Source organism: Pseudorca crassidens, chromosome 8, assembly GCF_039906515.1.
Source record: "Pseudorca crassidens isolate mPseCra1 chromosome 8, mPseCra1.hap1, whole genome shotgun sequence".
NCBI classification, from domain to species: domain Eukaryota; kingdom Metazoa; phylum Chordata; class Mammalia; order Artiodactyla; family Delphinidae; genus Pseudorca; species Pseudorca crassidens.
Window position 1 is genome coordinate 63,457,196 of NC_090303.1, and position 17,190 is coordinate 63,474,385.

At 37.9% G+C, this 17,190-nt stretch overlaps 1 protein-coding gene across 3 annotated transcripts in view; it reads left to right on the plus strand.

Moving 5' to 3' along the window:
• The window catches only part of BBS9 (Bardet-Biedl syndrome 9), a 442,846-nt gene that overhangs the window by 10,253 nt on the left and 415,403 nt on the right, over positions 1-17,190 (plus strand). For all 3 annotated transcript variants that reach the window (XM_067746666.1, XM_067746668.1, XM_067746667.1), the window contains 3 exons: positions 5,256-5,406; positions 8,539-8,603; positions 14,284-14,397. In XM_067746666.1, the coding sequence (XP_067602767.1) occupies positions 5,256-5,406; positions 8,539-8,603; positions 14,284-14,397 (330 nt within the window). The remainder of the gene's footprint in view (positions 1-5,255; positions 5,407-8,538; positions 8,604-14,283; positions 14,398-17,190) is intronic.

Below are 17,190 nucleotides of genomic sequence, written 5' to 3' on the forward strand. Positions count from 1 at the left end.
TTGGGCTGATACCTGGGAGGCAAGATTTAGTGACGTGAAGACTGATTTTTAAATTTCCATATTGTTTTGCAGCCAGTGGTTTGTTAGTATCCTTGGTGAGGGTGGATGAATGGACACAATGGTAACAAAATCTAGATTTGCAGAGAGTGAAGGAGTTAGAGGTGGGGAAAACTGAGTGTTTATGGCCCTTTAAAGGAAGAGCTGTGAAGGGAAGAAGGGAGAATGATGACTGGGGACAGTGTAGGGTAAAAAGAAATGGGAAAAATTCAGTGTGTAGCATAGAGGATATAATTGATAAAGCAGGGATCCAGAGAAGACAGTTGGAGGTGGGATCAAGTACGCAGATGGAAGGGTTAACTTTAAACAGGTTTGAGAATTTTTTTCACTGTGATAGAAGGTAAGAAGGTAAGAATGGACATAGATGAAGAGAAGTTTGCAGGTCAGTTTGGGAAGTTGAGACAATAATGCCAGTTGATCCCTCCTTTCTCTGAAGTGATCCGAGAGCGAAAGGATAGTATTAGGCATCTTGAAATTGCTTTAGGTGAAGCTTACTTGATTCATAGAAGAAGGATTCCTCATTAATCTTGAAAGAATGTGAATGGTTCAGCTTAGATTACATGCTAACATATAACCTGGAGGGAGTGTTTATTACAAGAATCGGAGTTAAAAACACATTATATAAGGCAGACTAAAAAATAGTTCTTATATTTATCTTTTAGCTTCTCAGCATTTATACCTTACATGGGGCAACTCTCCCTTGTACAACTGAACATACACATATTCTTACCCATCTGCCACGGGAGATAAGTGCATGCACCTGCTGCTTCAGAGGCTCCTTCAGGGAGCTCTGGCTCTTCAAATCTAGGATCTCTGGGTGTTACACCTTTCGTTTGTCATTCGGTCATGATCATGTTCCAATATTCTGCTTCCTCTAGAATAATTGGTACATGCAATCCGTGTTCACAACCTAATGTATAATAGTTGAGGAAAAGAAGAAGAGAATGAAAAACTCAAAAGTTAAGATGAAGGAGCAGGAAAAATTGTATGGCAACTTGAAGAAGTCATGTTGGGAGCTACATCCTTTTGTTTTGCAACTGGTCACCTGGCTATGGTCTAGGCCTCTTCATTCCTGGGGGATCTAGAACACTGATGCTTGCCTAAAGAGGATTATAGTAATTCCATTTACTACTGATCCAGACAGTACAGGAAGGGCCCATGGGGATCCCTGGGTTTCACTCATATTTCTTTCAGCCCCATTCAGCCTTTATGAGATGGTGAGGTAGTCCTGGTTCCTGCAGATTGGATTGTGGGCGTACATGTAAAGGTATACTCCTGCTCCTGTCAGGTGAAAGCCAATCATTTCTGTTGGTCTCTGTGCATTGGAAAGGAGAAAATGCATTACTAAGCTTTAGAACTGTACTCAAGCAGATGGGATGTATTAGTTGGCTCCAAGAAAAAATAATTTGTGGAATGACAGAAGAATTCAGAGTTACCATTTAAGTTATACTGATCAACTCTATAAGACCCATTAATTAGACTTTGATATCAGCAAATCTGGTTATTAAACAGGACTTTGATAGGAATGATCACATATTACAAAGTTAAGTGTTTTGGAATTAAATTTTGGAAACCACCCCAAATCAGGCTTAGGAGTGGTATTGATTTTGATTTTCTCCCTGTTGGAGAGATGGAGTTCCATTGGCTTCCATATAGTCCTTTCAATATAATATCCCTCACTCTGCATGTTAGAGAACCAAGTGGATACTCTACCGTTTTCTATGGAAATACATTTCCTTTAAGCTCTCAGATGCTGGGTGAGAAATCATAGGTTAGGAAGTTCATTTATCATGGGGTCTCCATAATTGGCAACAACAGTATCTTCTTGGGCTTCCAGAATTAGCAGTAATTTAGAGCCAATATTCAAGTGTTCTCATAAAGGTTGGGTATATACTTTTCCTCAGTACACTTGGATAAATGACTACTGGTCCAATAGGGAAGAATCTGAGGAAACTTCATATTAGGCATGGGTGGTGTTACAGCAGTCTATACATAACCTTGTCTTTGTTCAAGTGACTCAGTCTATAAATTGACTTAAGTATGGGGATCAGTGCTATGCCATGACTGTCTAATATGGTGGCTTGAGTTAGTCCTCTTTTCCATAGACCTGGATTACTTTTGGTTTTAGACTTCAGAAAAGGCCTTAATTTGATAAACACACTAGAGTACATTGTTACAATTAAATACTACTCAATAATAAAAAGAAATGAATCACTGGGATAAAGGGCCTTAATGCGTTGCCTGTTTGTTCCATCCCTGGGGATCCCATATTAATTAATTATAGCTTGTAATCTGTGATAGTTAGACTGTTACCTGAGATCTGGTTACTATAATAGTCCTGCTGTCTATTTTAATAATCATACATACACATTTTAATTCTAGGGGTTAAATTGTCACCACGTGGACTTGGCCATCCTGGTTTCCTCTTACCCCTGAGGATAGGGCTTTGTTGAAGTTGAGTCCCATTCCTTCTGATCAATGTCTTTACTTTTATGCAAGAAACCTGGAGAGACTCTGAACTCGTTTGTCACTGCAATTGAAAACCTATAGAGTTAATCCCTGAACTAGATTCTTAGGGGTTAAGCCCCCTGCTAAAAGAGGTAAGAAATTCTGCAGACTCCCAAAGACCCTGAGTTTTATTCTTTACCCTGAGATGAGAATTTTGAGATTTAAACCTATCATTCTCTGACTTTAAATTATCCAGTGCCCTTAGAAAAAGCCATCTTGTGTATGGTTTGGCACTCCTCCTTCCTGTTCATTTGGCAGCAGCTGTTCAGTTCACTAGAGTGTCCCCTGCAATGGGCACAGTGTTCCAGATGCTTGGAGGTGTTAACTTGTTTAACTGTTCTGTCACTGTGTACAATGCTACGTAAACCCACCTAGAATATGAACAGGAGTTTTAATGCTTTGTGCCCCAACTTAGCTCGACAACCAATTTCCAAATATCCCTGCAGGAATTGGTGTCTGTAGTTTATTCACTGGTGCTAATCTGTATATCAATTAACATCTTATTTTATTTTTTTGCCACAAAGTGACAGGAAACAATTATGGTAAATGCAAATAAAAGAGAGATTGGAATGAGAGTGACATAGCTTTCCTGAATGCAGGAAGAGTTCATTTGGCCAAGCCTTAGTCAGAGATAGGAACCAATATGTTTCCAGAGACCTTGTAGACCTCTGAGGCTGCCATTGGATCACCTAGCACCAGATTCATTTCTTTTTTTTAATTGAAGTATAGTTGATTTACAATGTTGTGTTAATTTCTGCTGTACAGCAAAGTGATTCAGCTATGTATATATGTATATATATGTGTGTATATATATGTATGTATGTGTGTATATATATATATATATATATATATATATATATATACATTCTTTTTCATATTCTTTTCCATTATGGTTTATCACAGGGTATTGAATACTGTTCCCTGTGCTATAGAGTAGGACCTTGTTGTTTATCCATTCTATATATAATAGTTTGCATCTGCTAGTCCTAAACTCCCAATTCACCCCTCCCCCATTCCTCCTCCCCCTTGGCAACCACAAGTCTGTTTGTTTTGTAAATAAGTTCATTTGTGTCATATTATATATTCCACATATCAGTGATATCATATGGTATTTGTCTTCACTTAGTATGATAATCTCTAGGTCCATCCATGTTGCTGCAGATGGCATTAATCCATTCTTTTTTACAGCTAAGTAGTAGTCCATTATATATATGTACCACATCTTCTTTATCCATTCATCTGTTGATGAACATTTAGGTTGTTTCCATGTCTTGGGTATTTTGAATAGTAGCACCAGATTCTTAATGACATGTGTGTCTCTATTCAGGATTGAAATTCCTAGGATAGTACCTCTCTTATAGGGTTATTATGAGGATTTAATGAGTTAGTATATATAAGCTACTTAGACCATTGCCTGGCACCTAATAAACTCTCAATAAATGTGTAGAACGCCTTCTTTTAAGCTGATAGAAAAGAAGTCAATGTATTCTACTAATCCAGGGATTTCAAACAACCCAAAGTATTAGTTTCCTAGGAATGCCATAACAAAGTACCACAAATTGGCTGGCATAAAACAACACATTTATTCTGTCACAGTTCTGGAGACTGGAAGTCCAAATCAAGGTGTTGGCAGGACTATGCTACCTCTGAAGCCTCTAGGATCCTTTTTTCTGATAGTGCCAGGCATTCTTTGGCTTGTAGATGTATCACTCCAATCTCCGCCTCCGTTGTCACGTGATCATCTTCTCCTTGCTTGTCTCTATGTCTTCACATGGCATTCTCCTCTCCCCACTCCTGTCTCTGTTTTCTCTTCTTAGAAGGATACTAATTGAGTCCTATCACTTACCTAATTGAGTGTGACCTCATCGTAACTTGATTACATCTGCAAAGACCCTGTTTCCAAATAAAGTCACAGGTACTGGGGGCTAGGACTTCAACATATATCTTTTTGGGGGACACAGTTCAACCCATAATACCTATCCTACCATTTCCTCCTTTTGTACCCAAGGCTAGAAATTGTAAATCAGAGCACTCTGTCTAATGAGGCCTCAGTGTTTTGACACTGAGTTAATACAGTGTTTTCAACAGCCAAAACCAGGTGTAGAGTTGACACTCTATGGCGAAATCAGCTTACAACCTGATAATGGTCCTTTGTTAAAAGGGCGTGCTTTGACTGTGTTAAATTATGGCTACGACCCCAAATCAAGGCTTAAGAAAAATGTAATACGTTAGTACATTTGAATATTGGTGATGTAAAGCTATTTTTGAAAAGCTATGTGTTATTAAGATAAGTTCACTTTGGGCTTCCCTGGTGGCGCAGTGGTTGAGAGTCTGCCTGCCGATGCAGGGGACGCAGGTTCGTGCCCCGGTCCGGGAAGATCCCACATGCCGCGGAGCAGCTGGGCCCGTGAGCCATGGCTGCTGGGCCTGCATGTCCGGAGCCTGTGCTCCGCAACGGGAGAGGCCACAACAGTGAGAGGCCCACGCACCGAAATAAAAAAAAAAAAAAAAAAAAAGATAAGTTCACTTTAATTACATATTCTATTGGCAGATTGGTTTTTGTATATGAAGCAAAACTGGATTCTTTTAATTTTTAGATTTCTCTTTTAGACACTGGAAATTTTATTTCTAAAAAAATTTTGTTGCTAATGTTTTTTTCTTTCTATATCTTTAAAAAAATCTCTTTACAGATAAAGTAATTGTGGGTAGCTTTATGGGATACCTAAGGATCTTTAATCCTCATCCTGTAAAAACAGCAGATGGAGCTCAAGCTGAAGATTTGCTTCTAGAAGTGCATCTACGAGATCCAATACTGCAAGTGGAAGTAGGAAAGTTTGTTTCGTAAGTATAGCCCACCAATTCTGGTGTTTTATCTTAATACTTGGAGTATGTCAATCCCTTACTATGTCACTTTTGTGGATGCTTCAAAAAAAAAAAAAGACTATCTATGAATTAAATATATTTCCTGTATATTGTCACCTAGGTGGTCCTCATGTTCAGGTGGTCCTGAACATTTTAAAATTTGGAAACCTGTACATTTAAGATAGAATAATTTAGGACTTTTTTATAGCAACAGACCTAAGATGCCTGATGTGTCAGAAGCTTAAAGGAAAAGAGATAAGCTTTTGAAAAATAACCAGACAAAGAAATAGAAAGTATTCACCACTTAAAGCACTAATTGTCCAGTTTTTTTTTTTTTTGCGGTATGAACATTTTAAAATTTGGAAACCTGTACATTTAAGATAGAATAATTTAGGACTTTTTTATAGCAACAGACCTAAGATGCCTGATGTGTCAGAAGCTTAAAGGAAAAGAGATAAGCTTTTGAAAAATAACCAGACAAAGAAATAGAAAGTATTCACCACTTAAAGCACTAATTGTCCAGTTTTTTTTTTTTTTTTGCGGTATGTGGGCCTCTCACTGTTGTGGCCTCTCCCGTTGCGGAGCACAGGCTCTGGATGCACAGGCTCAGCAGCCATGGCTCACGGGCTTAGCCGCTCCGCGGCATGTGGGATCTTCCCGGACCGGGGCACGAACCTGTGTCCCCTGCATTGACAGGCGGACTCTCAACCACTGCGTCACCAGGGAAGCCCCCAATTGTCCAGTTTTAAACAAACTGTTTGTTTAAAAAAATTAGACATCATAGCAGTTATGTGATTTGGTGCATAACTTTGAAGCTTTGAAACAAATTACTTATTTGGGGTAGAGAGGTCCTTAAGTTTCTTAAAGGAAGACAACTCACCCCACAAAGTAAGTCTTTGGTTCAAATTACGTTATTTTTAAACCTAATTTATTTTAGAACACCGTTTATTATTTTGCATTTTGTGTAATACATCTGCTTTTTATTTACTGATGATATTGCTGATTTTATCTTATTTTCATACATGAATTTTCTTAAAAGTAAGCCTGTATTTCTTAATCATTTATAAAAGTATCTATTGTGAAGTGTTATGTAGACAGAGGTGGCCTTGTTTTCCCGTACCTTCTCTTTTTGAGCGCCCTTTTGCTGTCTTAAGTCTGGGAGTGCCCTGAGCTCTGGATTTCGGCTCACTCCAGTTGCACATCATGATTTATTGGCCCCAGGTTCCACTTGTTCAGGGCCCTGACTCCTACTAGAAAAACCTGAAAGACTGCTCCTGAGCATTAACTCTCTTCTGGTAACACGATTCATTCTGATGGGAAGCTGCTTCGTGGATGCTATAGGCCAGGACATGAGATGGGACTTTTATGCCCTGTGACAGGCTGGATCAGGATTTTATGATTGACATGGCTGGTAAATATCTACTCCATCTAAAAGCTGATGATGATTAGGTGCCCACTGTGTACCTAGCACATATTAAACATGACGGATTTATAAAGTAAGGAGACAAAAGAATTCTTCCCTCTAAAACGCATTTTTACCTTTTCATTTTTTAAAAAAGTGGAATGCTGTCACAATCATTCTACACAGTAGTGTAGCTTTCACCCATGCGATCACTTGTTGGAAGGGAGGAGGTGAACATTAATGATACTGTACTAGTATTAATTGACTAGTACTATCTCATTAATCTTATCTGTAAGATGTGATCTGCGTTTAGAGATAAGGAAACTGGCTAGAGCTCAGAGCTTTAGGTTACACAGTCAGCATTCAGGCCCAGGTCTGTCTGACTCCATTCTTTACTGTCTTTCCATGACGTCATGTCCTTTTCCTGTACATGATGGAAAAATTGTTTTGAGTATTACAGGGTACATATAAAAATCTTTGAAGGCGGTCTTGATTATGTGATAGTTGTGTATATTTTCATTTTCTGGTAGTAGAGTGAGTTGGTGAGTATATATTCACTGTAACAATGTTTTGCAGGTATTATCTAATATAATTCTTGTTTTATAAATGAGAAACTCACACTCTGAAAGATTAAATGATCACAGAAATATCAAAGTGCCGAGACAAGATCTCAATCCAGGTCTTCAGACTTCAATTATAGTTCTTTCAGTTTAGAACAGAGTCTGCATCAGAGGTCGAACATCTGAGGCCTGCTTTCAGATTAGTTTTAAATTTAAAAGAATTGCCAACATTTAGGAACGAGAAATTTTCACATAAAATCCCTGCATTCTGGCTTTTCTTGAAAAAGAATGTGGAGATCTGGCCACAAGCCCAGAGCCGAGTAGTCGTTGCCTCCTTTAGTCTGGCCCTAGTCTCCAATTGATCACAGCCATTTACACTCTTTATTCACTTATATCTTCTGACTTGACCCTTGAAGACTTTGAATTTGGGATTTCTAGATTGTGCCTTGTCTCTGGAAACCACTTGATAGGGGCTGGGAGTGTAGTGGTGACAGTGGCTGTTTATTTCTATTGGAGATTTAGACCAAACTGAAATATTTTCAATACCTTTAGTATAATTTCAGACCTCCATGTGATATATGCCTTTTGCCATTTTGTAGTGCTTTATACTTTACAAGGTGCTTTCACACGATTTTTATTTCATTTAATTTAAACCTCTTATTTTCCAAAAGGGGAAATAGGCTTAGAGAGTGTAAGTGACTTGCTCAAGCCAGGACCAGAGCGTGGGTCTCCCCCTCCACACACACCCTGTGGCTTGCGGGATCTTAGTTCCCTAACCAGGGATCGTACGCACACCCACTGCAGTGGAAACACGAAGTCTTAACCACTGAACTGCCAGGGAAGTCCCACGTGGATCTCTTTATTGTGGGAGAGCACTCCTGAAGACGCCTCCGATATGACTTTTGCTGGGAGACCCCCTTGGCTTCAGTGTGAAGGCAGCTCCTTGAGGCAGAGTCCTTGGGCCTCTGATATTGCCAAACTGGTTGCTTGTTGTTCAATTTATTTTTTAGCTTTGAATGTTATCTAGTGAATTATTTAGTTCACTCATGATAGGTTATGGTTAAAATCTCGTTTTAAAATCATTTTGTCATTTTTTGGGTTACATCTGAAGCTAGTATTTAAACTTTTAAAACTTTCCCTGTTTTTCAGAGGTACTGAAATGCTTCATTTGGCTGTGTTGCATTCTAGAAAACTGTGTGTCTACTCTGTCTCAGGTAAGAAACATTTTTTTCTAATTTAGAATTTGTACTAAAAACTGGACTTCTTAATATTATGTAAGAATAGTTAATATTGACTCAGTTGAAGGTTTTCTTATCTCGGTTAGCATTTTCCCATTGTTCATTTATTCTTTCAGGTACAAAGGCTATTACATTTTCTTGGTCTGCTATTTCCATGCATACTTAAATTTCTATCACTGTAGAGGGTTCCTTGGAATCTCCTTCCTCTGAGGAATTGTGTGCAGGATTGCCTATGACTAATAGAGGCCAATTCTGGGTACTTAGGACACTTGAGTCTTAAGAAATGTTCAACAGCAACAGCAAAATTCATTACATGCTGAGTCATGGTGGTTTAAAGTACATTTTCTTTGGTGAACCTCAAGTATTTCCCTTTACAGTTCCAATCTCTTGGCTTTTGGCTGTCTTTACTCAACCAGGCCTTAAGGCATTTATTTGAGACTTAATTAGGTTTCATTCCCTGACATGGTACTGTGGGTACAAGTATGAAAGTTAATTGCGTTTTGGTTTCAGCATTTTGGCCCTTATTAAATATGAAAAGGTAACTTACAAATTTTGTTTCAGTTATTAGATAAATTTTAGTCCAAGTTGACAGTTATTTTTATGACGTGCAATATGGGGGAATCTTTTAACGGATACAATAAAGCTGAGTGTCAGTGGACCTATTGCTTATACAAAAGATACTCTCAGAATTTGCTGTAAATATTAGCTTCTAGGATTTGGATTTCTCACACTCATTTTCTTGATTTGGGCTTTCTTTGTATTTTGCTTTCAATTTCAGTCATGATTCATATTTACTGTCACTGAGCTGGATATTTTTTTTTTAAATAAATTTATTTATTTTATTTTTGGCTGCTTTGGTCTTCGTTGCTGTGTGTGGGCTTTCTCCAGTTGTGGTGAGCGGGGGTCTGCTCTTTGTTGCGGTGCGTGGATTCCCATTGTGGTGGCTTCTCTTGTTGCGGAGCACAGGCTCTATGCAGGGGCTTCAGTAGTTGTGGTGCGTGGGCTCAGTAGTTGTGGCTTGCGGGCTCTAGCGCGCAGGCTCAGTAGTTGTGGCGCACGAGCTTAGTTGCTCTGTAGCATGTGGGATCCTCCCCGACCAGGGCTCGAACCCATGTCCCCTGCATTGGCAGGCGGATTCCCAACCACTGCACCACCAGGGAAGTTCCAGAGCTGGATATTCTTAGGCCATCTCTTTTTGGGGCAAAGATCTATTAGATTTTGAAGGCAGCCTTGATATATGGTGTGTGGTAGGCATACTTGTTGAATGAATGAATGAACTTATTTCTAGGTAATGCTGAGGCAATTGGTAGTGGCTATTTATTACTCTCTGTATGTTATTTTCTTCTTTCTTCTTTTCCTTCCCTGTTACCACTATCATTTTCTTTTCCATTTCCACTCTATATCAGAGGCCTGGTAAAGTACCTCTTACTGTGATTGCTAAGTACTCTTATTGGTTTCATGGTAAAAGATGTTGTTCCTCCTAGTGGTAGGGCAGATATTTAGTGTTCCAGAGTAAATGGAGAAGGTATGATATAGGCTACTTTATTGCAGGCATCTAGTTGTTCCTCTGTTTTCCATCATAAGCCTGTTAAATTCAAGTGATATTTTATTAACAGGTATGGAGGAGGAGAACTTGCCCACAGTAACTCTTGAATACTGCTTGGGGTACTGGTCCCTTCTAGAGGCTCCATGGGGGCTCTAAGAGGGCAGGAGAGGGACACATCCTAAAATCTAGAAATTAGGTTAGACTCTTGGCCTTCCCTGGTCCCGTTTGAATGATGGCTCAGAAAGCCAGAAGTCTATAGAGCTCCACTGGGGTGTAGGGCATAGGATAGGGATGAAATGTGTGTTTATCAAAAAAGGCTAGTGAAAGAAACTGGCATGTTTGGTCACAACTTGTTTATGGGACATTGGTATCGTCCTTCAACTTAGTGTTGAAAATGAAAGTTATTTGTCACAGGAATGGCGATTTTATTGCTCTTTTATTCTTTCTATTCATTTACAAGCTTTGTATTCTCTGGGGATGAGGAGTTGTCCAAACTACATTCCCTTACACTCCACCTCATTTTCCTTCTCTGTCTCTCATTTCTTCAGCTTCCTATGATATTCGTAGCCTGACAATTTGTATATTTTTCCTGGCTTGGCTTAAATTGAGAAGCAGAGAAGTTAATGTTTTTGTTCTCTTGAATATGTTTCTTGAGGTACCAGACTGAACTTTTACCTAGCTTTTACTATAACAGGGGAAGCATAAACACTTTCTAGTTTAAGTGAAACCACTGGTGTCAGCAGATGAAAAGTGTTAGCTGAACTTGACATCCTTAACCCTGACTGCCCCCTCCCCAAATGTTTTTTGTTTTCTTTTATGCGCTAAAGTGCTCCTAAAAAATATTTGAGGCAAATTAGAGGAGACCTCCGGGATATAGCAAACAACTCTTAATAATCAGAGGCTAGTGTGCTGATGTTTTTTTTGGGGGGGGGGTGATATGTCATTAAATGCAGGCTTAATATAGAGAAACAGCAGGGTCTTGCTGACCTGAACTTAGCCCATCTTATCATACTCTGGTAAAGGAAAAGCATCACATGGCATCTCAGATTCCTTCCTGATGGGCCTCAGTTTCTGAGTAAATGGTTACAGATGTGTGAGCTTAAGCCATACTGATTATGTTCTTTTAAATATTCTTTTCCAAAAATTTTGTACTTACTAAGCATTTGACATATTTATAGAATTTTAATATTTGCCGTGAGAGGGCAAAAAGATGTCTCTTTACTTTTGACAGGGTTATATAATCTAATTTGGTTATTTAATACAATGAACCTTTTAACTTACTCTGTAATGGCTTTTATTTCATTATGTTATGTAGTTATGTAAAATTATGTAAAATTACACCAAAACCTGTGTTCAAGGTGACCTTTGATTGTCCAGAGAATTATTTTGTTTAAATTACATCTTGTTTAAATAAGACCATCAGCATAAATGTTCTAATATCCATTTACTTTCTAATTGATGAAACTTTATATTAACTTTAGCTATATATAGACTATTATTATAGATAGACATTTACTGTATTCAGTCTGTATATTCAAGGACAAAACCTTTGTAAGTAATTTTAATCTTATGTCATCAATGCTTCTGTAGAAAACAAGTTATCAGAATTTTTAGATTTTCAGGTACTACCTTTATTCCAAGTTAGTATTGAAGGAAGATAAATTGTCTTTTGTTCTCCATAGGTGCACTATTACATTTTAAAGTGCTATCACCTGAAATTTAAAAACTTACCAATGCATTTGCAGCTTTTTCAAGACATAAATTCTAATGTCATTTCATGGAAGTGTGTTTAAATATTGACTGCTGACCCTTGTGTTCACTGACCTTTTGGCTAGCAGGCATGCATAAGTGCATTCCTTACTCGGAGGGGTCCATCTGGTTTTAGGTGCAGAATGAAATTTGGAATTTCAGTAGGGACAAACCAAAAGTTTCTTGGATTTTTTTTTTTTTTCTGGTTTCTTAGAGGCTAGAACTGTCCTTAGGTCAATGCTGTGAGTTATGTTTTTAGAGTTTTTTTTTTTGCTTTTGCCCGTGTGGCTGGTATGGTTGTGATTACCACCAGTTTCTCTGGACCTTACTGATTTTACTACCATTTAGGTTCCAGAAAGCTTTCATCTCCTATCAGGGTTAGCTGGCAAATTTGAGTCTTTCTCTTTGTTTTTTTACTCTATTGGTATGTTAGTATTTTGGTCGTTAGCATTTTCAGGGGCATAGATCTGAGTAGAAGTGGTTGTCCTCCAAGAAATCCTTGCCTGTTAGTTTTTCTCTTTCAACCCTCCACCTTCCAAATGAGGAAGAGAAAGCCAGGGAGAGAAAGGTGGAGGTGAAAATAACATATATATATTATACTGAAGTATAGTTTATTTACAATGTTGTGTTAATTTCTGCTGTACAGCAAAGTGATTCAGTTATCCATATTTATATATATACACACACATTCTTTTTTATATTCTTTTCCATTATGGTTTATCACAGGATATTGAATATAGTTCCCTGTGCTATGCAGTAGGACCTTGTTGTTTATCCATTCTATATATAAAAGTTTGCATCTGCTAACCCCAAACTCCCAATTCATCCCTCCCCAGGAAATAACATATTTTTGATGCTGCTTTTTTTTTTTTTTAATTTTGGAAATTGTCATTGGCTTACTAGGTTCCCTGAAAGTTGTTAAATGATGGACAACCAGGTACCAGTATATATAGTGATGGCTCTGAAGACCTAGTTTGAGTACTGTGTCCTTTATCAGCTATGTGATTTTGGGGGAAATTTATTGAATTTTTTTTAAATTTAAGGTGCCTCAGTTGTAAAGTAGAAGTAGAAATACTTCTGTTTTTACAACCTCCGTGTACATTGGTGAATCCTTCTGGACAAAAAACAAACAAATAAATGCACATGTATAAATATGTATATACATACATACATACAAACATATATTTAGATTTTTAAAAAATAAATTTATTTATTTATTATTATTTTTTTTATTTTTGGCTGTTTTGGGACTTTGTTACTGCGTGCAGGCTTTCTTCAGTAGTTGTGGCACATGGGCTCAGTAGTTGTGGCTTGTGGGCTCTAGAGCACAGGCTCAGTAGTTGTGGCACACGGGCTTCGTTGTTCCACGGCATGTGGGATCTTCCCAGGCCAGGGCTCGAACCTGTGTCCCTTGCATTGGCAGGCAGATTCTTAACCACTGTGCCACCAGGGAAGCCCCTATATTTAGATTGTTTTAATCATCTAATATTATGCAGTTTGGGACTATTTCATTTGCTTTGTGATATTTTAAGTTTTTCTTTTAACTTTTGCATTTTTGAATGAATGACAAAGATGCTTCTTAATGGAAAATGTTACATTTGGAATCATTTTTCTTTCTAACACCTCTTTTAATCGTAATGTTCTTGCCTGATCACTAGGATATAGCTCTAACTGTATATACTCTAGAAAGCCTAACAACTAGGGAGTAAAATGCGGATAAATAATCTTTTCTCGTTTGGAATGAACTACAAAGTGATTGTAGCACATATGATCTATTAAATGCAGGGAAAGTATTTTTCTTTGTTTTGAAGGAGATTCTTCTTGGCAGACTTCAAAGAAAACATATTGTCCTATTTACTTGCTGAGAGAAGCTTTAGATCTCTCTATTAAATTAGAACATAATGTATTAGGGGCTTGAATATTTTGAGAGTTGGGACAGAAAATTGAATTGCTTGAAAGTGTGGGGAATTTTTTTCTTAGACACTTTGATTCATGTCTTTGGTCTATCATTGTTATAAATGCAGGGAACTTAACCTCATTTATTTCAGAACTGAAATTGGAGGATTTTGTTGTTATTTAAATAATTACACTTTACTTAGACATAATGGACATAGATAATAATGTCACCCAGGGTAGTATTTCATCTATTGGTATAATCTAGCTGAGACTTAAATTGTTTTAACTGTGCTGGCATTCTGTGTCATCAGTATGCTAATTGTTCATAATACATATGTTTTAGTGCTTCGCCATTTTAAATTTCACTGAAATTGAATTACTTGGAATTGGTAAGAGGATGAGAAGATATTAATATTTTTTAATGTAAACAAATACAAAGCAGTCTTTTTATTTATTTCTTTTTAGGAAGCTTGGGTAATGTGGAACATGGGACCCAATACCAGATCAAATTGATGTATGAACATAATCTTCAGAGAACAGCCTGCAATATGACTTATGGATCATTTGGTGGTGTAAAAGGTAATTTGCATTTAATCATGAGTGTGCTATTGTAAGGACCAGAATATTTGGCCATATAAAAATGGAGAATTATATGGTATGAATCTTAGAGAGAGTTAAACATATTTTATTGAAACCTTTATATTCAAATACTTGGGCAAAGTAATAAAAAAAGAAAACTTTAAACATTGAATGAGTTTGATTTTCATATAACCAGCACTTTTATGTGGTCTACAGAGACATTTCTAAAACTGTTTTTTCTTTCCATTTTGTCTTTTATACATGAGCTGGCTGAAATTGAGCTTTTCTGTGGTGGAACTGTGTGCCTGCCTCTCTCAGTGGAAGAAGGGGTTGATCTCTTCATTGATGGGGGTCCTGGCTCTACTTAGGCAGGGTATAGGCAGGATGAAGCTGTAGACCCGTCTCCACCTAATCCACCTCCAGGGCCACTGTACAGGGTTGTGCGGATTGTTTCTAAACCAGGGCACCTGGACCAGGGGCATGTGGAGACTGAAGTGCAGACCTGATCCTGCTCATCAAGCCATGTGCTCTGGCCTGGAATAAACATCCCCAGAGGAAGGGTGCCTCTCCTAAATTTCACAAAGGCATTACCTTTACGAAGTACTGGCTCGGTGAGGCTGGGTTTCTCCCACCCTGGTGGTATCTCTTTCTAATTAGCACAAGGTCTACCACCCTAGTTCCAGAGCTTCTGAGTTACCAGGGCTTGGTGCTTGCTTGTGTTTACTGTTGCTTGTGGTGTGAGAGAATAATTTACAATCCAACTCCTCTCGCTTCACTGTGACAGGACGATAGAGGAGCTGCTGGTGTTGAAATGAGGATAGGAAGCCAGGTGTCGACACCTGTGTGATTGTGTGTGTGTGTGTGGCACCTGATGAACAAGTAACTAGGGATTTTATAATATAGCTCTCTTTGGGCTCAAGTTTTTATGAGTTTATTGTTTAACTGTTGTGTTAATAAAAAGTAGGCTACCTATGTTAGATTTTGCTTTAGTGACACAAAAAATGTATTTTGGAAGCATCCTTCATTCATGTGAACTCACTCTTTTCGTATATAGAGGTAAAGGCAAGAATATTTTGGGTGGTAATGTACAAATAAATGTTTTGTGTAATTAAAGTGATATGAGACAAAACACTTGGCTGGATTGCAGTATTGCTTACCTTGAGTAACAGGAATGTTTGGATTATTTGAAGAATATGGGAGATGTCTAGAGTTAGATGAAGAGAGGAGAGAAAAAGCTAAAATTTGATGAGAGGCTAACTTCTGTGAGGTGTCCCCTCCCAACTTCAGCTGTTAGAACTGATTTCCACTGTTCTTTAAAAAAATGTCTGATATGATCGAGGGACCTAGGTTTCCCCTGTTTAATTAACTGTTTTCAATGTTCTTTCCCGTACTAAATCCCCAAAAGAAAAATGGCTAAATTCTATACATCTGGAGTAAAAAAAGTTATTATATGAGGAAAAAGTGCTTTGGCTAAATGAAAGTAAGTTTTTATTTTTTGGTACCATCAAGACATTTATTTATTTTAAAATTTATTTATTTTTTATTTTATTTAGTTTTGGCTGTGTTGGGTCTTTGTTGCTGTGCGCAGGCTTTCTCTTGTTGCGGCGAGCGGGGGCCACTCTTTGCGGCGGTATGCAGGCTTTTCATTGCAGTGGCCTCTCCTGCTGTGGAGCACGGGCTCTAGGCATGCGGGCTTCAGCAGTTGTGGCTCGCGGGCTCAGTAGCTGTGGCGCACGGGCTTTGTTGCTCCGAGGCATGTGGGATCTTCCTGGACCAGGGCTCGATCCTCTGTCCCCTGCATTAGCAGGCAGATTCCCAACCACTGTGCCACCAGGGAAGCCCTATTTTTAACAAGACAATTCGTTAGATCACATGTCAAATGTTATCTTACATTGATTGCACTGTACTTTTAGTTTTATTACCAGATCAAGTTAACCCAATTAAAATAAAGTTTTAAATAAATTAAATAAAAAAGAAATTCCTTGCTTTTGTGTGATATTTTTGCTATATTCAGTAATGGACTTTCAAAGTAATTAGAGTTGCTACTAGTTTTGAAAAGAATAGGTAACTTTGTACTTGTATATCTTCTCTTAGTTCCTACATTATGCCTTACATTTAAAAAGTACCTTTTGAAAAAGCAAGAGGCTATTATAACGTATCTTACTTTCCTATGGTTAAGCACGATATTTCCCAATTTGAAACAGAGAGATATACGAGTAGCAGAAGCAATTATTCTGTTTCATGGGTTTGAGACACTTGCATAATATCACTGAGGTACCTAAAAGGAAACATGAAAAAGTAATGGGGTGGTAAGGTAGTAAAAATTAGCCTTTTTGGGGGATTGGCACGGGGAATGGGGAGTTACTGCTAATGGTTACAAGGTTTCTTTTTGGGATGATGAAAATGAACTCAAATTAGATTATGGTGATAGTTGCACAGCTCTATAAATACACTGAAAACTACTGAGTTGTATACTTTTAAGGGGTGGTAAGTAAATTATATCTTAATTGTAATACTGTTAAAAATTATCCATGGGATAAAACTTGCTGCTAGAGAGGTGATAGTGCAGTCTGTACATCCTAGATGGCTTGTGGCCATGTAAAATTTTACAGTACTCTTATAAAGCAGGTTGGCTGTTAAGAACTGTGAAAATGTTCCTGAATGCTGATATGTGGTTTACGGGAATGTATATTAGGAAGTGATCCAAAATGTGAAAAAGTCATATCAAATTGCCATATATTTAATTATTTCCTTTCTCTTTGTCCTCCCTTCCTTCCTTTTGTATATACATGT